Source organism: Thamnophis sirtalis, unplaced genomic scaffold (genome assembly GCF_051295495.1).
Source record: "Thamnophis sirtalis isolate CommonGarterSnake01/CBP01778 unplaced genomic scaffold, rThaSir2_p1.2 scaffold_5, whole genome shotgun sequence".
Classification (NCBI taxonomy): Eukaryota; Metazoa; Chordata; class Lepidosauria; order Squamata; family Natricidae; genus Thamnophis; species Thamnophis sirtalis.
The window spans coordinates 78,644,332-78,665,116 of record NW_028261385.1 but is presented as its reverse complement, the minus strand read 5'-3'; the positions used below and the strand labels follow the sequence as shown (position 1 = coordinate 78,665,116).

At 36.8% G+C, this 20,785-nt stretch overlaps 1 protein-coding gene across 7 annotated transcripts in view; it reads right to left on the bottom strand.

Moving 5' to 3' along the window:
* CCDC171 (coiled-coil domain containing 171) overlaps positions 1-20,785 on the bottom strand; it is a 274,987-nt gene that overhangs the window by 130,290 nt on the left and 123,912 nt on the right. For 6 of the 7 annotated variants that reach the window (XM_087716105.1, XM_087716103.1, XM_087716104.1 and 3 more), the window contains 2 exons: positions 19,932-19,986; positions 4,799-4,930 (listed from right to left, as the gene is read on the bottom strand). In XM_087716105.1, coding sequence (XP_087572231.1) covers positions 4,799-4,930; positions 19,932-19,986 — 187 coding nt within the window. The remainder of the gene's footprint in view (positions 1-4,798; positions 4,931-19,931; positions 19,987-20,785) is intronic. The other variant, XM_087716106.1, reaches the window with a different exon arrangement.

Genomic DNA, 20,785 nt, shown 5'->3' with positions numbered 1-20,785 from the left:
ATGATCCCCCATGCACTCCTGATCTGCTACAATTCCCATGTGCTCTTTGCAAACCACCCAGCACCTCTTGTTCAGCTCCATGTAGCATTTCCTGAAGTGCAACTCTGTGCAACCTCGCGTTTCCTCTCTTATCCAGTAGCAGCAATGTGCCTGGTGGCGTTGAACCTCCATATCCCTGTTGTCTTCCCCAATGACTTTCTCCCCTTCCCATAAGAAAAATGAATAGGGAAGCTGGCAGGAAGGCAGGTAGATGGGAAGGAAGGGAGGGAGGGAGGGAGTGTGGGAAGGAGGGCGGGAGGATGGAATGAAGGGGGAAGGAAGGAAAGAAGGAAGGAAGGGAAAGCAGTCAAAAAAGCTAAAACAATCCTTGGTTGTATAAACAGGCATAGAATCAAAATCACGTGCCCCTTTATAAATCCTTAGTAAGATCACACCTGGAATACTGCATCCAGTTTTGTTCACCACATTACAAAAAAGATGTTGAGACTTTGGAAAAAGTGCCAAGAGCAACTAAGATGATTAAGGGCCTGGAGACAAAAACATATGAAGAACGGTTGCAGAAACTGGGTTTTGTTAGTGTAGAGAAAAGATCCAGGGGTGACATGATAGCAGTATTCCACAAAGAAAAGGGGGGCAAATTATTTTCCAAAACACCTTAGTCTTTAGGGGGGAAAAGAGAAGGATGGAGCGCTATGTATGCTATCTTCAGTTCTTTAAAGAAAGTGGTGTAGAATTCAAACAAACTAACCAGCTAGCTATGAGATAGTAAGGCCTTCACATATGCATGGTACAAAATAACAAGCATAAAATGCAATCAATATCATAATGATTACTTTCTCCTCTTTATATAATTTAGACGTCAATCATATACACACATACATTTGAAAAAATACCAGAAGTAATAGGTTCAATATATATGCTGTCACCTCAGAAAAGAAATATACATGTTCTTCAGCAATATGGCCATTACCATCTATGGAGTCAGCTGCTGGAAAGTGAAACAAATATTCAGACTTTTAACTAATGTGCTAGCAGAAAGAAAACTACCTTTACTTCTAAATAAACACATGGTTAGAAGTTGGAGCAAATAACAACAACAACAACAACAACTTGCTTCCTGTAGAACAGAAAGGATGCTGCAAAAATTCAAGAGGAACAAAGGACCAACTGCTGATTGACAAACTAATCCTAAATAATTCAAAGAAAAGACAAACCAAACTGTTCATGGCTTGGATAGACTATAAGAAAGCATTTGATTCAGTTCCCCATAGCTGGATCAAAAAATGCCTGAAAATCTTTGGCATCAGCAGCAACATACAAAAATTCATGGAAACTTCAATGAACCTCTGGAAAACGAAGCTTATAGCTAATGAAGAAGTACTGGGTGAAATTAAACAAGGCATTTTCCAGGGCGATTCCATTTCACCCCTACTTTTTATACTCTCAATGCTACCACTGACAATCATTTTGAAGAAGATGAACTATGGATATGAACTTGCAAAGAAAGGACTGAAAATTTCGCACTTGGTGTACATGGATGATTTTAAGCTGTTTGGTAAAACAAAAGCTGAACTGAATTTATTAATTGAAAGCACAAAAGAATTTAGCCAAGACATTGGAATGCAGTTTGGAATTGACAAATGTGCAACAATGGCAACCAAAGTAGGCAAGGTCATAGAAGATGATGGAATAGAACTTGAGAATGAAGAAATGATAAAGGCAGTAAAACCAGAAGAAGGCTACAAGTACTTGGGGATTTTAGAGGTCCCTGACTTAATGCATAATAAAGTCAAGGAATGAACCTCAACCAAGTACATTCAACGAATTCACAAGATATTAAAGTCCAAATTGAATGGAGGAAACATCATAAAAGCGATAAATACCTGGGCTATTCCTGTGATTCGATATTCTGCAGGAATAATTGACTGGACCCAGATGGAATTGGACAATTTGGACAGAAGAACAAGGAAGCTTATGATAATGAATCATGCTTTGTACCCTAAAAGTGATGTTGACCGATTATATCTACCAAGAGCAGAGGGTGGTCGAGGACTCCTACAAGTAAAACAGACTGTGGAAGAAGAAAAACAGAGCTTGAATGATTACATCCAGAAAAGTGAAGAACCAATCATTAAGGAAGTAAATAAAGGAGGCATTTTAAAGACAACTAAGTCAAAAGCTGAATATAAGAAAGAAAAGCGAGCTGAAAATTGGAAAAACAAAGTTATGCATAGTCAATACTTGAAAAGTATTGAAGGCAAAGCTGACCAAAAGCTACCTTGGAACTGGTTAAGATCAGGAGCACTGAAAAAAGAAACATAAGGCTTTATTTTGGCAGCTCAAGAACAAGCCTTAGCCACAAACTGCATGAAGGCAAAAATTCAACATGTTACTACCAACAGCAAATGTCGCCTCTGTAATGAGAAAGACGAGACAGTCGACCACTTGATCATTGGGTACAGCAAAATTTCACAAACTGACTACCTACAATGCCATGACTGTGTTGCTAAGATCATTCACTGGAAATTGTGCCAAAAGTTTGGATTTGAGTACAGCAAAAACCACTGGGAACATCAGGTTCAGAAGGTTTTAGAGAATGAAAAAGTCAAGATCTTGTGGGACTTCAGAATTCAGACTGACAGGCATTTGGCCCACAACACACCTGACATAACAATAGTTGAAAAGAAAAAAGTATGATTCATTGACATTGCAATACCTGGAGATGCACGAATACAGCAAGAAAAAATCACAAAGAACCGGGACTTGCAAATTGAAGTTGAGCAACTGTGGAAAAAGAAATCATGTGTTGTCCGGATTGTAATTGGAGCCCTTGGAGCAATACCTAAAGGGCTACCTCGCTATTTGGAAATTTTAAATTTATCAGACTTGAACATTCTGATTCTACAAAAAACCAACCTACTTGGAACAGCTTATCCTCCAATGTTACCTTAACAGTTCCTAGGTCCTTGGTTAGGACTCGAGCTGTTGAGCTACCAACCAGCCCCAAAGGCTGTGAATCTCACCAAAGATCACATATAATAATAACAATAGAGCTAAATATAAACCTTGAGCAGGTGTGACTCATTCTTCTACATTAGTGGGATAGAGTTTACTCCTTTCTTTCTATGCCTAAATTTGAATGGATTATTTCATTTTAAAAAGAAATAACTTGTTGTGGATAGCCTGTTGTCAGACTTAGTTTGGGTCTCAATTTATGATAACTATTTGCAAGATAAGTATTTTGGTATTATCTAATAAATGTCACACATTTCCGCACTAGGCCTCTTCCCAAAGGAATATTTTTGCACCATGATTTTTCTGCTGTAACCATACTTTGTGTAGGAAATGGAATCAGGAATTCAAAACAAGGAAGGACAACTGCACATCAGGATATATTTGTACAATTGGTGTGAATTGTGTTATTCAAATACTGCCATGACACATGAGCCATGTATCCCATCCAGGGGTGAAATGCTACTGGTTCGGACCAGTTCACCTGAACTGGTAATAAAAATGCTACATGTTCGCCTGAACCGGTAATAAAAACCAGTTTGGGCAAACCAGTTTTTCCTACGATCAGCTGGGATGCGCTGTTTATATCAGCTAATCTAAATGGTGGTACATCAGATTCCCTCCCCCCCACTTTTCGCTTATCTTTTCAGGCGCTCTGGGTAGCAGGCTCCACCCACCTGCCCAGACCTTATCATGTCCGGTTTTGATGCTCTATGCATGCACGGAACGTCCTGTGTGTGCACGGAAGTGGCGCGTGTTCACATTGCTACCGAACCAGTAGCAAAGGTAAGTGGATTTCACCCCTGATCCTATCACATCCCAACCCCACCGACACTCACAGATAGATGTTTGCTTGGACACAAAATGCAGAATTTTATTAACTTAATTTTAGTAACAATTTTAGTACTATGCTTATGGAAGGATGAATCCTTTCACAAATTGCTCCATCCATACCCCACTGATGCCCACAGAAAGGATGTTTGTTTGCCCGGGCACAAAATGCAGAATTTTATTAACTTAGTTGTAATAACAACCGTACTAGGACTATGGAAAGATAAATCCTTTCACAAAAACACTTAAAACAACCTGTCTCTGGGATCCTTCTGAATAAACGGAAAGGAAATTGCATTTTAAGTGAAGTATTTTCTGATTAGGTAGTCTTTGTCATCAGAAACTGTCATTCAGAAAGCGCCTAAAAAGATTTAAAAGAAAACCCCAGAATCTTTGTCAGCAGTTGAATAACTCTAGTTGGCATAACAGTCAGTTCATGTGATGCACCTCAAACTCGTTTTATTTCTCTTACATGGCGACAATGCTGATGACAGCCTGTGACATTGATAACAGCAACTGTTTTTATTCCTCAGCCTCTTGGAATATTTTTATATTTATTCTTCCAAAATAAATAAAAAATAAAAAGCCAGACTCTCTTCCTTGCAGCCACCCCTGAATATATATTAGGCACATTTTTCTTTGCTGAATCATTCTTTCAGTACCTGAATAGTTCATTGAAAACATAAAAAATTGTGTTTGTGTGTTTGTGTGTTTGTGTGTGTTTGTGTTTGTTTGTGTGTGTGTGTATGTGTGTGTGTGTGTGTGTGTATGTATGTATGTATGTATGTATGTACGTACGTACGTACGTACATATGAATGATTTGGTTCAAGCAGTAGTTAGTTAGAAACCACATTTCTTAATCACTGACAGATACCTCATGGAAACCTTTATTTCTAGTATGGGTTAATGTTTTGGGACATTCGGTGGTGAAGAAAGGTTACGGAAGACTCTGACCTGGAATGCTATAACCTCTGGCCCGCCTTTCAGCCCTTCCATTGCAAAGGTCTCCAGGTGCAGCTTAGGCAGCTGCAGGGCGAAGTCATTCCTGCTTGCTGTAGTCCATGACAGCGAGATCTGATCTCTGACCTAAAAGGGAAAAAACAGTATCAATGGTAATTCCCCTTCAGACACATTAACTGGGATGAAGTGGGTCCCCTTGAGTCCACTGAGTGGACTTGCATTGATCGCTGGACCTGAAATCCATGAATAAATTTAGGACTAATTGATTTTTCGTTGCAAATAAATCTCTAATTCAGAGTGCTGGGAGAGAATGTTAAGAAGAAAAAGCTTCCTCCTCTCTAGGTTGAAATGAGATAGGAAAGAAAAGTCACTTAAGGCTCCCCGTTCAAGTGGGGCAGCAAGCAACTCTATGTGGAATGTATGGGGTCTAGATTTAAGACATTCAGATGCACAATAAGATGCACACCGTCACCACATTAATTTCAGCAAACACGCCACCAGCGAGCATCTTTTTTTTTTAAAGCTCTCATATTCACATAAATATCGTACTCTCATCAAAGAAAATACTTTTAAGTTAATGAAGGTGTGATGTGGCAAAATTAGATTAGATAATGGAAATATTTTTAAGACTTCAGCTGCAGAACAGCTAATAAGAAGTGGTCATAAGTGCCTGTAGAAACACTAAGTTCAAATATCAAGTATTTTAACAGTAGTAAGGACTACACAAGCAAATAAATGGGAACAAAAAGAAAACACATAATTTTTCCAATGCCAAGTAATTGGGCTTTAAAATATTTCGATGTTTAAGAAACAACAAAACGCAGAGCACCATAAATGAGAGAGATCCGTGTACTTGTGTGGACAACTACAATCTTATGCAATTGGTATTGTACTGCCACCTTCTGTTAAGGTGTGCAATACCTTCACTCATCTATAAAAATACAATGGGCAACATTTAGAGTTTTTGATTGTTAGTTTCTGTTTATACAAGATCAGATTCTAGACATAGATACTACAGAATGAGCCTATTAGGTAGGGGGCCTTCAGCTGAATATCACAGTAGATCTTCTCTTCCAGTAATACCAGAAAAATATCCACACACATATTTAACTCTGCTCATCTCCAGTAGTCACAAGCATTTATTTCTACTTGTAAGTAACAAGTGTCAGTATTACATGTGAATTCTAAACTATAAATTAGGTTAAACAGGTTATCTCAACATTTAAAACAACAACAACAACCCAGCATCATTACCCCTAGTTTATTAGTGTGCTTTGAACTAATCATTGAGATTAATTCGATTTGGATGGATTTTAACAAAACTACGTAAGATTTTTTTTTAAGGGACATAGAAATAATGGAAATTTCTCATCTTCATCTTCCTTGAAGGGAAAGGTACAGAAAATACAAAGGGTCATAACTTGTGATGACTTTGGAATACAAATAACAAGGCTTCCTTCCAAATAGGCAGTGCTGTGTTATATACAAATGTTTGGGGTTTTTTTGTTTTATTAGGGAGGAAGTCAGTTGCTGCACATGTGATTTTGCCTTCTTAGTTTGCAAACTCTACTCTTGCAGCAATTAAACTGAACTGTACTATCCTGTATTTCAGAAGCAATATGCAGCAGCAATGTTTTTAGAATGGAAACAGACATATAAATCGTCCCAGCCACATTCTCCTGCCTTGCTTGTAATTGATGCAAGTCATGAAGATGTTTAAGAAAGCACTGCTTTTATCATTCTTTTTTACTAATTTGGATGTGTGTTTGTGTGTGTGTGCGTGTGCGCGCTCGCGCATGCGCAATTCCTAAAGATGTGTTAAATCAAATGCTGGAGATCTACGTACTCTGCCCCCTGGTCTATGGAATAGGGAATCTTACATTTCCCTGGTTGATATAAAGAATTCCTGTCAATATTGGTAGCTGTCAAACGTATGCACTATAATGCAATTTTTATAATGGAGTGGGCCCTCCACACATTTCTATCTGAACTATTCTAGGTTTAGGGAAGAGTGTCTAGAAGAACAAAAACCATCTCTTGAGCCTTCTGCGGTATATATAATTTTGTCCAGATAGTCATATTGTCTAATGTAGTACAAATGTCATTTTACTATATCTATAATAATACATTATCTCACTTGAATTGTTATAGACTATATATGTTAGCTTTTCGTCTTCTCATTGCAGCCAATGTGCATCCAGATAAAAGAAAACGTTAATGTGGATTAAGGTTCTAAGAATTTATCAACATCAAACCACTAGTGTTTTGCCTTCTACCCTTCTGAACCATAGTCAATAGATCTAAATATTTTACTGCACCCTGGCCAATTCATTGTTTGATGTTTAAAAATGCACCCAGAATCAAAGAAAATTTATTAAATTTGAGCCCCCAAATGAGATACTATTAGCTTTGAAAGTCAAGTTTAACTGCGATATTGATGATTCTCTTTTTTCTGTGACAAAATTCACCAGGGAAACCCCTGATGTCAAAGTACCAAAGCAGATTGCTAATACTGAAGGAGGAGGGGAGGAACAGCGCAAAGGAGAAGAGGGGGTGAGGCGAGAGAGGGAGAGATAAACAATGTAGACGCTGCAGAGATACAACAGTGGCAGGGCCAAGTCCTTTCACCTCTACTTATTTCTGCTTTGGTCCTTTGCCGTTAGGTTATAACAATAAATTGGACAGTAAAAGAAGAAACATATCCTTAAAATGCTGTATAAGGCTAGGTCATCAGCCAAAAGGAATGTAAATGTTCATCAGATGTAAAACTCCGATTTACATAAGTCCAAATATTTATCGTAATGTTTTAATTATTTAGAATGAGCTTCATTGTCTGTCTTTCTTATTCTTTCTTCCCTTCCTTTCCTTTCCCTCCTTCATTCCTTTCTTTCCTTAATTACTTAACTAAGGGGGGGGGGGTGTTGTCCTGATTATTTTTGGTTGTTTATTAAATTCAAACTTTACATGGGCAAAGGAAAGAGAAATGCTTCAGTTATACATAATGCTCCTTTCCCCCTTTTTCACTAGCTCACTCCAAGCATCCAATTTCAAACTGAGTTGGGGATTATGTTTTTTGAATATTGCTATTATAGCATAAACATAAATTCATAGGGACAACTAGCACTGTCGTTGTTGTACAGGAGAAGGGGTTTTTCCCCTGCTTTCCTTCTTGACATGCTAGGTACCCTTGTGAAATCTGTTTGTTTTCGGGGTTTTTTTTATAGGAAGATACATTTCCATTGTGTGAACAATCTTTTCTGCAGTCTGGAATGGTATAGTACAGCTCAGGGAAAAGTAGATATTTGAGGTTTTACAATTCCACTAATGCCCACTAATTCAGTGTACTTACAAAAGAATATCCGCTTCACACATTTTCCCACAGTGTTGATCTGTAGCATAAAAGAAAGCACCTAAGTGTATGGTTAAAATCTGGCATGCTGCATACAAACTGTAGATTTTCAAGGACTTCAAAGCTACAGGAAGGTAGGACATTATACATGTGTCTTTTCTGTCTGAGGTTGAAAATAATCCCTCAAAACTAAAAGAAATTGTTTAACAAAACTGTACAAAAGAAAAAAAAATGGAATGAAGGGGCTCTACATATATCCCCCTTAAAGCACTGGGGGTTTTTTTCTACACAAAGAAAAATATTTTCTTCCCAAGAAGATAAGATGCTTCCCAACTTTGATAGGAATATGCTGTGAAGGAAATTGCAAAATTTAGTTCAATCTTTCTTTATGATTTCCTGAATATGGATGTGATCAATACAAAGCCAAACTGACATCTTTTTCTGTACATATAATCTGCAAAATATATTCTAAAATATAGAAAACTAAAGCTTGCTATAAAAATTATATTTTCTATTGTGAACTGAGCTTCTTTAATTTTTCATGCATCCAAACATACATACCTATATTTAAAAAACAGTTATTAGTTTATATCTGTTGTACAAAACGTATTATCCTGAACAGTGATGAGTTCCTACTGGCGTTACTACCGATTCGCTGAGCACACGCGCCAGACACGCGTTGCTTGCGTGTGCACAATTAAATGAAAATTACTCAGAAAAAAAGGAAAACAGCTGAGGAGCGGCAATTCAAGCTGCTGCCCTGGATCAGCTGGACTTCAGAAGTGGAAATAAAGTTATGTATAACCCAGGGTGGGTGGGTGGGAACAGAGAATTGGTTCCCTCTCTGTTTGAAGGCAGCATTACTGGTTCGGGAGAACTGGTCTGAACCGGTAGGAACCCACCACTGATCCTGAGACAGTATATAGACACCCATGGTTTGGGTGATGGTGAAGGGAAATAGATATAAAGCGAAAGCATCTAAACATATAAGATGGTTGTTTACAAACCAGTTGTTAGTTGTGACACATTTTTTTAAATTAATGAATCAGATCAAACATGTGGTAAAGAAATTTATATATAGGAGTGTAAATATATTCAAAGGTAACACTAGATAAGAAGTCCCCAAAGTGTAAAGGCTACATATGTTTATTTGCTTCTAATTTCTACATTTTGGAAACAGAGGCCGTTTTCTGGGGGAACTGAGACGAGACTCTTGGTGAGAAAAGGAGGGGAATAAAGGTGTCAAAAGTTAGCTTGTAATTAAAATTTTTCTATTTGATGGTGCATCTGGGAACATTTTCCAGATGATTTATGCAAACAGATACAATAAAGGCAGATTTGTCTGCAGTAGCTATGATAGGCAGGGGAATTTTGCATATGTAGCCATTGCTAAAAACCTTTCTCTTTGCTGTAATTTAAAAAATACCCAATTTGAACAAATACTATACAAATATAAAATATTTTTACATGAAGCAAACAATAAGGAACTACCATTCCACATTGCTATTACTGTGTCCAGCTTGTCAGGGACTCTTCCTCCCTTCTCAAAAGTCCTTGCCCAATGTAACACAGCAACAGTCCATGGAGGCCATTGTGAGTGGGCCATTTTTCCCATAGCAAGCTGCTCTAATAATGATTAAAAGCAGGTGCCCGAATTATCTTGTTTTCCTTCACCCTCCTCTGCCATTCTTTTAAAGCTATAACCTTAAAAGTCAGAGGATCTGGATTTTATCATCCTAATAACCTTTAGCTCCTTGATGGGAGCTTTCCCAGCTGAATGGTAGGGCATAGATGCTAGGGAGAAAAGAGAAAGGCAACGTTATTCTTTGAACAAAGTACAAAAATGGGGTTTTCATAATGAAAGCTAAAGACAAAGGACATTCCACTGAAAGCTCTGGGGATCACAGGCTAACTTGGAAGGCATGATACCACCATGGTTTAGAAATCCCTGACACTTCACACGATACTACAAAGCAAAGCAACAAATATGCAGAGGCTGCAGTTTTAAAAATGGGCTGTTTCAATATTCTCACTCTCATTTTTTAACTGAATTTTAAAAACACACACAGCACACATTTTCATAAATTGAAAAGAAATGTTATTAAAGCTTTTAGAGCAAGCAAAAGCAGAAAAGGACATAAGCATTATACATTGGACCAAAGAGTCTGGATCCCAATTAGGCTCATGTCTCAGATGTGCACTGAAATTGATCAAACTAGACACATCAACATCTAGAATTAGCAACATGTTTATAAATGTAAGTCTAATTATTTAGTGTTTAACTCACCTTTTGGGGGAATTTGTTTCCTTGTTTATAAACTATAACATACATAGAAGGAGTGAACAACTCTTCATTTCAGCTTTTGGAAAATAGTCCAAGGACTCTGACTTGTTCTGTTTGCTCAATATAAGCCAATATTTACTTACACTGATAAACATGATTCCAACATTTAGTTTAAATTTGTTGGTTTTACCTATATCCATTATAATCTAGAGAATGTTGAACATTTACTGGGCACAGATGTTAACCTCTAGATACTATAATGTATTGATATATTTGTTCATAATTTGTGGGCTTTGGAAATAAAGTAAACTATAAATGTATGTGTGTTTTCCAATCTTATAAATGTACAATTAGAAGAAATAAATACTTCTTGTAAATGAATGGAGGGAGGTAGAACTTTTTTTAAAAAAACATATGACACAGCTTTCTGAGATGCTCTTTCCTAGCTCGAGCAAAATTGGAGTTTTCTAAACAAAACCTCTGACATTAGGCATTCACTGTATCAAAGACATTCTCCAGTAGTTAACAAATTTCAGATTTAGTATTTGGTAGAAGAGGTGCTGAAAATTAACCAGTGTGAATAAAGTATTGCTATAATGAAAGCTCCTAAGAACCAAATTAATGTGCTCATTCAACTAAAAAAAATCACTGAGTGATTTGGTCTAATTACCATGTTTCACCTCAAGCTACCTTCATAGAGTTGCTGGGAAATAAAGAAGTTGCTGGAAAGATAAAGAAGACACTTGGAATCCAGTTCTGGTTACCACAATATAAAATAAGATGTTGAGACTCTGGAAACAGCACAGAAAAGAGCAACAATGATTAGAGGGCTGGAGGCTAAAACATACAAAGAATGGCTACATGAATTGGCTATGTTTAGTCTAATGAACCGAAGGTCTAGTGGTGACATGATAGTGCTGTTTCAATATTTGAGGTGCTCCTACAAAGACGTGGGGGGGGGGGTGTCAAATATTTTCCAAAGCACCAAAAGGGCAAGGCAAGAAACAATGGTTGGAAACTAACCAAAGAGAGAAGCAACCTAGAACCAAGGAGAAATTTCCTAACAGGGAGAGCAATAAACCAATGGAATAGTTTGCCTTCAGAAGTTGTGGTTGCTCCTTCACTGAAGTTTGTGGAAATTCTAAGTCCTCCAGATCATGGTTCTCCCAACCATGAAATGAAACAACTTCATTCCGCACTATCCAGTCAGAGCTAAAGAAGCTTATTGGATGAGAAATGAAAGGTCTTCAAAGACAAAAACAGAAAGTCCATTTGCCTCTTGAAAAAGCACCTTTGAAATACCTCATTGGAAATTTTCAAAAAGAGACTGGACAACCATTTGTCTGAAATGATATCAGGTCTCCTGTTTGAGTAGGGGCTTGGATTAGAAGATCTCCGGGGTCCCTTCCAATTCTATTATTCTATGTTCTAAAAGAGTGAGGGAAGAGTTCCATATACAGAAGCCAGATCTGTTTGGCAGGATAAAAATGTAATCATCAGTAACCTCTAAAATCAGTTTTAGTTCTCTAACTCATCAGAAAGATCAACATGACTTATTTCACCTACAGAAGCTAAAGTGAGAGCAAAACTCAAAATACTGGGCATAGGGAAAATCTGACGATGGGAAGGAGTGGCTAGCTTTCATAATGATTAAATGCTAAAAGATGTTAAATATTGTGTTCCAAATTTAAGGAAGGCTAAGGCTTCTTTTCCAGAAACAGTATAGACTTTTAATGATTGCAGCAACCATGACAATATTCCAATACGTTATTGGCCCAACAAAAATTGAAGACGTACTCTTGATTTGTTTAGCTCAACTGGGTAGAAGAATGGTGGATCAAGAGGGAGACAGCTTTCATTAATTGTTCAAGTCAATTTGTTCAAGTCAACTTATAAAGGTTTTCCCAAGGGTCTCAGAGGCCAAAGTCCTATGTTACCACAAAGCTCTTCCAAGATATCAATTAGTTCAAAATATACAAATGAGACTATTAATTCTGTTTGACAACAAATTGCCTCTCAGTTTATTTCTTAGCTCAGTTTGAAGTATTATTCTTTACTACAGAAGTGCTTTGCTTAATATTACTGCTGTTTTATAGTAACTATAAAATTGCTTTTGTTTACATTTTGTTTCATTGCAGTCTCTCTGAACGATGAGATTAAAATGAATGCAATTACTTTACAGATTTTAGTATTTTAGAAAAAGTGAATTTCTGCATGTTAAAGACAAATTTAAAGTCTAACTATCAATAACAACCTAAATTTGTAAATCCCAATTCATTTTAAATGTTTATTTGTTTAATATATCACAAGATGTTCTTCACTGATAAAAATGGGGAAAAAGTAAAAGAAAATACACACCCACACACATATACCCACACATTAAACAGAGTCTATGTCTTCTTGAATTAAACAGGAGAGCTTTAAAGTCATGCTTAACTCTTTCTTTTCAAGTGAAAGTTCTTAAATTTGCCTGGATTTTGTGATATATTTGGCTTTTTTAATCTCTTGCTCTGTTTCGTTCCCCTTACTGCAAAACTATTTTGTCACACTTCTAATTTGGTAGGTATTTCCTATTCAGATAACATAGTAAAGTGCATCCAGAGATAATACTGTGCAAAGTCTAAAACAATTATCTTGATTTACATATGGCATCAGATGACCACAGTTCAAGTCAGGAAGGAATTGTTCTTTAGAATAAATCAGCCACAAGTCTGTTGGGTTATTATCATCCCCCTTTTTAATTAAATGTGCTTAGGCGAAAACATTGCCTGAAACTTCTTAGCTATTTTGCTTTACATCAAAGAGGCACTTTTGTCACCCTTTTTAAAGCTTGCCTCCAGATAGTGACAAGTTCATCTGTAAGAGATTTGATGTACAGTAGATAATTTATTTGGTACTTGGAGGATGTTACTCCAGGGAGATGCTGTGAACTGGATGACTTCAGGTCTCTTCCAAATTTCCTTTTCTACACTATATAGGCTTTTACATTCTAGTCCAGTCCACTCCAGTCCAGCTTTCAATAATTCAGAAATAGCCTAACATGTTCAGTTAGACTTATTCCTAGATCAGAAAGTATAGGATTGCAGTGAGAAAACAGTATCACTGCATGATTCAGTTAATTGCCTGTTTTTTTAATTAATAAATAAATAAATAAATAAATAAATAAATAAATAAATAAATAAATAAATAAATAAATAAATAAATAAATAAATAAATAAATAGATTGTACAAGAATAACTATGCAATCCTATGCAAACCTTCTGGTCATAGGTCTAACTGCAACTGATTGGATTTATTTCTTAGTAGACACACATATGCCTTGCACTGTCAACATTTCAGCCAGAATTAAAATGAGACAGCTTTCTATTATTTATCAATAGAAAATTCAATATAATATAATGTAATGTAATTCTGCAAACTTTTTCCTAGCATGTAAAACAGAGTATATACTAAAGTCTGAACTCAGTTGGGTGAAAGTATAATTTGATCCAGGCCCTTTTAAGCAAACACTACACACTATGCCAAAGCTATTCTGTATTTGTGGGATGTGCACAATAATTTGTCCCTGATGAACAGATTGCATTGACCTTGAGCTGGAAGTGAACCCATGTCTGGAGAAAATAACTGCATTAACTAATTTCACAGTACTCCACACAAGGATGTTTCCTCACTTAAGGCAAAGTATGCAATACCCATGAATTAAAAACAAAACAAAAAAAAACCCTTCAGATTTTTAAAAAAAAATTAAACCAGACAAGCTCTGGCATTAGTTACTTAGATATGTCTCAGCTAAAACAGTTAAAACACATGGATATGACATTCTGCAATATCTTTATCTTTAGTTTGTCAAGGTTTTTAAATCCCTCTTGAGCTAGAGTGCCATTTTTAGCTTGGCTAGGTCAGAATGACACTGAACGATATGAGTGATGACACACTAGGCAGCTATCTGGACAGAGATGTCATCAGCAAGCCAGCTGTGCTAACACCTGTATGTCCTGCACAATTGATCCTTGGGAACACAGATCAAGAAAATCAGGTTACTGGGAATCTAAACAAAGAAGATGCTTAAAGTATTTGCAAATAGCTCCCTAAACAGCAAATGGGATTATTCAAAGGAAGGGTAGAAAAGAATCTCTCAATGTAATCAGAATGAAGATAAAACAAGCAATACAAAATTTTTCCCCATTGGGATAATCTTAAGAATTAACAACAAATGTTATGCTTTCAAAATGTTGGTATTTTCCTGTTAGTTTCTGTACCGACTGGCTTGTTTCACTGGTGGCAGGTGGCAGGTTGGTAGGCAAAAGCCAAGAATAGGTTCAATCACCTAAGCACTGACTCCAAAATCTGTCACTTTCCTGCCAAGGCTGTTTGAACACTGTGTTTGTATTTCCAGCCCAAGTAAAAACAAGGTCATAACTCTAAAAAAAAAGTAAAGTACAATAAGAGGTGTACCAAATTACAAGGGCACTAACCTAGCATGCTATACCAATAAACAGTGAATAAAAATAAGTACATCTGTGCATAATCCCAAATAAATAAAGTTCCCTGGCCCTTTTATTTGAACATTTTAATTCACTTAAAAGTTGATTGATTTGGATGTTCTGATCTATCTGTATTCACTATGGATAATTCAAGTCCTCAACACTGCTTCAAGGTTCAATACACAGCTAAAGATACAAGTGGCACAAAATGAATACTAAAATAACACAACAGTGCCTCCATGCTGAGCACTAGAAGTAACACCAAACAACATTCTGTTGATACAGCTACAATTGGTGCTGACCTTTATGATAAAGGCATTACAATAAACAAGCCTGAATTATGTGGTGTGAAAATCATCAGAATTCTTGGAATACCCTCTGTTAGAGAGCTGGAATCCTTGGGTTTTTAAATGAGTTGTTATACCTGATTCTTCAGAGGAAAAAACAAAGTGCCATCTTAAGAAGATACAAGCCTTTACTAAAAAAGACAAACACATGTGTCGCATTCTTCTCCATGTTTTGTTATATGAGTGGGCCGTGCCTCCTAATTTCAGACAGTGGCAAGCAGTGGTGGGATTCAAATAATTTAACAACCGGTTCTCTGCCCTAATGACCAGCAGGGTAGGTGGGGCTTGGTGGTCATGTGACTGGGTGGGCATGGCCAACTCAACATCACTCACTTTGATGGGTGCTTCACCTTAGCTGTTGCAATGTAATAAGGGTTAACCAGAGAGGCAGTTTCTGTGAGCAGGGCAATAAAGATTAGGCTAGAAACAACACCAAAATGTTTCTTTCCTGCCTTCCTTATAGGATTAGCCCTGTAAAGTGGAAAAAAACAAAATGAGATTTCTTCCAACAACCGGTTTGCCGAACTGCTTAGAAAGTTACCAACCGGTTCTCCTGAATAGGTGCGAACTGGCTGAATCCCACCACTGGTGGCAAGTAACTTTTTCAAAGATGGACAAATAAAAATTACCTTTGGAAAAGTAGATGTAATGAAATACAAACGTAATGTGGGAATCACTGTTCATGAATCTATTTTCATTCTTTTACATGCATAAGTAAGGTAGTTTCCAACATATATAATATCCAACAAATATCTCCACTTTACTTTCCATACTTCTTTTAGTGATACACTATGAGGTTTTAGGTTAGGAAAAATGTTATGTATGTTATGTTATGTTATGTTATGTTATGATAGGTTATGTTAGGTTATGTTAGATTATGTTAGGTTATGTTAGGTTAGGTGACATGGCCCCTGAACAAAATGTATGTTAGTTTCAGCTGATATTCTGAATTACATTAACAGCGAGAACCGATACAGAATCTCAGTTTGCTTTATAGCCATAAAACCTTTAAGATTTGGTACAAATCCCATACATATTGGTAGTCCTCAACTTAGGACCATAATTGAGCCCAAAATTTATGATGTTAAATGAGAATTTGTTAAGTAAGTTTTGCCCCATTTTATGGCATTCCTTGCAACAGCTGTTAAATGAATCGCTGTACTTGATAAGTGAATAACCTAGTTGTTAAGTGGAATCTGGCTTCCCCATTGACTTTGAACCCGGGAAGCTGCAATGGTCATAAGTATGAATCAGTTGCCAGGCATCTGAATTTCAGTGCACATCTGAGTCATGTCACTTTTTTCAGTGTTATAATTTTGAACGGTCACTAAATAAACTGTTCTAAGTCGAGGACTACTAGAATTAGTTAAATTTAAAAGATTACTACTGTTCTTCCATCCAGCCAGTTACTTGTTGACAACTGGTTACTTGCCAGTTACTAATCAACTTGTGTAAGATGATGCACATTTACTTTTGAGTAGGTCTATTGGTTTCAAAGAAATTTCCTTTCAAATTAGTCACACCTTTAACTACCATGAAGAACAAGTGTCTGAAATTCATAATAGATTCTGAAGGACAAACCTCAACATCAGAAATTTATTCTTTCTTCAGGAGAGAATTGAAATTTGCTTGCTGTCCCTATATTTGAAAAGGAAATTGCTTGGCTAGAATGAAAAAGGGATGAGACTTAAAAAATATCTTCTTGAGAAGTCTGTTGATTCCTTTATATTAGGTCGATTTAGGCTTTGTTTTTTGACAGTGCACTAGAAGTTTCAATGACACTCTACTGTCTAAATGTGTTTATTACATGTATTTATTACTGTAGAAAGACTGTGAGTTCAAGTCCTGCCTTAGCCATGAATGTCAGCTGGGTGAACTTGGGCCAGTCACTCGAGCTCTCTGCCCAGCTCACCAAAATACAGAAACAAATATGAAACATAATTCCTAATTATAGTACTAAAGAATTATTTTCTCAAGACCAATGTTATGACTTCTAGCTATATCTGTTTGCAGTGCCATATTTCTTGTCAAAGGATGGATGGATGGATAGAATTAGAATTGAATAGAATTAGAATAGAATTCTTTATTAGACACACAAGGAATTTGGTGCATATGCTCTCAGTATACATAAGAGAATATTTATTTATTTATTTATTTATTTATTTATTTATTTATTTATTTATTTATTTATGTAATGTAATGTAATGTAATGTAATGTAATGTAATGTTATGTTATGTTATGTTATGTTATGTTATGTTATGTTATGTTATGTTATGTTATGTTATGTTATGTTATGTTATCGCCCGCCCAATCCTGCAGGACTCTGGGCAGCTTACAAAGCAAAAAGAAAAGGAAAAAATAAAAATAAAAAAATGATTTAAAATTCACAACACACATTCGTTCTAGTCGGGGCTGGACCTTTAAATAAGGTCAACAGCCCCAGGCCTGCCGGAACAGCCAGGTTTTAACAGCCTTCCTTAAGGCCATGAGAGTGGGCAAGGTCCGGACCTCTGGGGGTAGCTGGTTCCAAATGGTCAGAGCAGCCACAGAGAAGGGTCTCCTCCAGGGGCCCACCAGCTGGCACTGACTGGCTGACGGCATCCGAAGGAGGCCCACCCTGTGGGATCTTATCGGCCATTGGGAGGTATGTGGCAGTAGGCGGTCTCGCAGATACGCTGGTCCTAAGCCATGTAGGGCTTTAAAGGTAATGACCAACACCTTGAATTGCATCCAGAGACCAATTGGTAGCCAGTGCAGCTCGCGGAGGACAGGTGTAACGTGGGTGTACCTCGGTACACCCAATATCGCTCACGCGGCTGCATTCTGGACTAACTGTAGTCTCCGAACGCTTTTCAAGGGTAGCCCCATGTAGAGCGCATTGCAATAATCCAGCCTTAAGGTGACAATGGCATGAGTGACCGTTTGAAGTGCCCCCCGGTCCAGATAGGGCTGCAATTGGTGCACCAGGCGAACCTGGGCAAAGGCCCCCCTGGTCACAGCCGACAGATGGTGTTCCAGTGTCAGCTGCAAATCCAGGAGGACCCCCAAATTGCGGGCCCTCTCTGAGGGGTGTAAATTTTCACCCCCCAGGATCAAGGACGGACTATCTGGGCTGTCCTTCGGGGGCAACATCCAAAGCCACAAAGCCAATAAAATACATTCATCAAGAATAAAAAGATACAACAGTGATAGTCACGGTTACTAATAAGCTATCAAATCATACTATGAAACAAATAAAAACAATATAAATTGAAAGATACAAGCAACATGGTTATAGGAGAGAGAGACAGACAGACAGACAGACAGTCAGACAGACAGACAGACAGGATGCATTAGCAATAAACTAAGCTGTAGAGAAGAAACTGCATAAAAGGCTTTAAACAACATAACTCAACCTAGTAACTCCAAACTACTGGAACTTCAGCTCCCAAAATCCATAGCCAGCATAATTATTTGCTTGGGTACTCAGAATTCAGAGTCAGAGAATGGTAAACTGAAGGCTAGATTAGAACCAGGGAAAAGAAGGAAAGGTCACCAAATCCAAAGGGAATAAGAAACTCATCCTCAAATGAATAGTTTGACAAAAACAGATTAATATTCCATTTCACTCAAAAATATAAGCCACTGTGTTAAATAAGCATTGTAAGGCTCTGCTAAGCTGGCTAAGGCATTTTAAATAGTTATTTGAGCTTCCCAAATTCTAACACAGCTCATCTTAGAGGGCAAATGATTAAAGAATTGGTCTGAGATTATTTCTGAAGTATGCCTTCTTAATATTCTCTTTTGGCTTTTCATTTACATGTGATACAGAATGTATCCTTCCCTCAAGGTGTGGCCCACACTACAATCTGTGTGAGGTGGGGTGGGGGGACAATCCCTTTGTGTGTGCATGTGAGCATAGGCATAAATATGTGCTCCTGAACTAGAAAGAACCACAAATTATTTTCTGAACACTAAAGACTGAAAGTAATTTGCTCATTTCCAGCGGTGATATGATGAAATTGACAGCAACATTAGTGATCCAAAACACAGAGATACCTTACTGGTGTCACTCTCAACATCACATGCTGTATTTGATCCAATTTATTTAACTTAAAAGGATGGAGTCATTTAAAGAACATCCATTTGAAAAATATGTGTTGTATGCTCATATTCTGTTCCATTCCTTCCTTCATTTTTGTTTTTAATATGGCTGGGAATATTTAAATGATTTACCAAAGCATACAAAATCTGTGCTGTGATGGGTTTTTTTTTTAAAAAAACATTATCTATAAAGTCTCTCTCTCTCTCTCTCTCCCTCCCTCCCTCCCTCCCTCCCCCCCCTTCTCTCTCTCACACACAAGCAATCTAGAAAATCAGGCCAGAAAAATAACTGACTAAAATATTAATACATACTATTATTTGGATATTTTTGTACAGTACTACAGTGAGTATTACCAGAAAAAATTAAAAAGAGTGTATTTTCTAAATCTTTAATTGTAAAAGCAGACCTATATAATAGTTAGAACTTTATTGTATATATTTTGACTGGTTATTATTTTACAATTATATTTTTCAAGTTCCATTAGCATTTTCTAGCAGAAAAGGCACTAACAAAGTACAATTGCTTGAAATACAGCTATACCAGTAGATGATGAAGTGTTATAAAAAAATATTACTTACATTTTGAAAGATAGATTCCACTGATTTCATATGACTAACAATTAATTCTTTGTCTCTGTTGAATAAATAAAAAGATCTTGTTCTTATTCCTGTTTTACTTTTAAAGTTTTATTCTGTTGCTTTTACTCCTGTATTGTGGTCTATTTTTATAATGAATGTTTTTGTTAGTTACCTATCACCATTTCCATTATAAATTTAATTTTTAACTGTATATTATTTCTTTGAACAGAAGCTGAAGAGCAGCTTTTATATGTGACATTCATCATTGCCTTTGCCCCAAAATTTATCGTCTTCAGGTAATTTCAGTGTCATATACAAAAGTGTTTAGCTGAATTAACTACAAAGTAACTAGCACAAGCAATACTTTCCATTCTTTTTTTGCTGCTTTAGAGTCAACTCTATGTTTCTTGCATACAGTTGATTAATATCACGTCTAGTTTATAAAGGGTATCAAGTGTTAGCAGTGGAAGGGATGAAGGGATGACTGTCTTTCTAAGTTTTGTTATGGAACTTTTGCACATGCTTCCAGAAGTTCAGAAAATGTTGAAAAAAATTCTAGAATTCTCTACAAGTACAACTCAATAAGAATTTTTGAGGAGTAAAAAACGCTCTTGTTTAGTCATCAATCCATGAATTAAATACGTAAGAAAAAAAACCTGTCAGATAGATGAAGTGGCTGTGTAACCTCAATTTTCTTGGCACCACTGAAAGAACGAGAGCAAGAAGGAAACAGCTAGATCAAAATAATCCATTTTGTGCAGATGAAGAAACCTTTCTATCTTCAAATATTTTTCACTCATAGGCTATTTGGTGGAACATGAATGTGAAAGTCTCTGGAAACACTGTAGCATCTT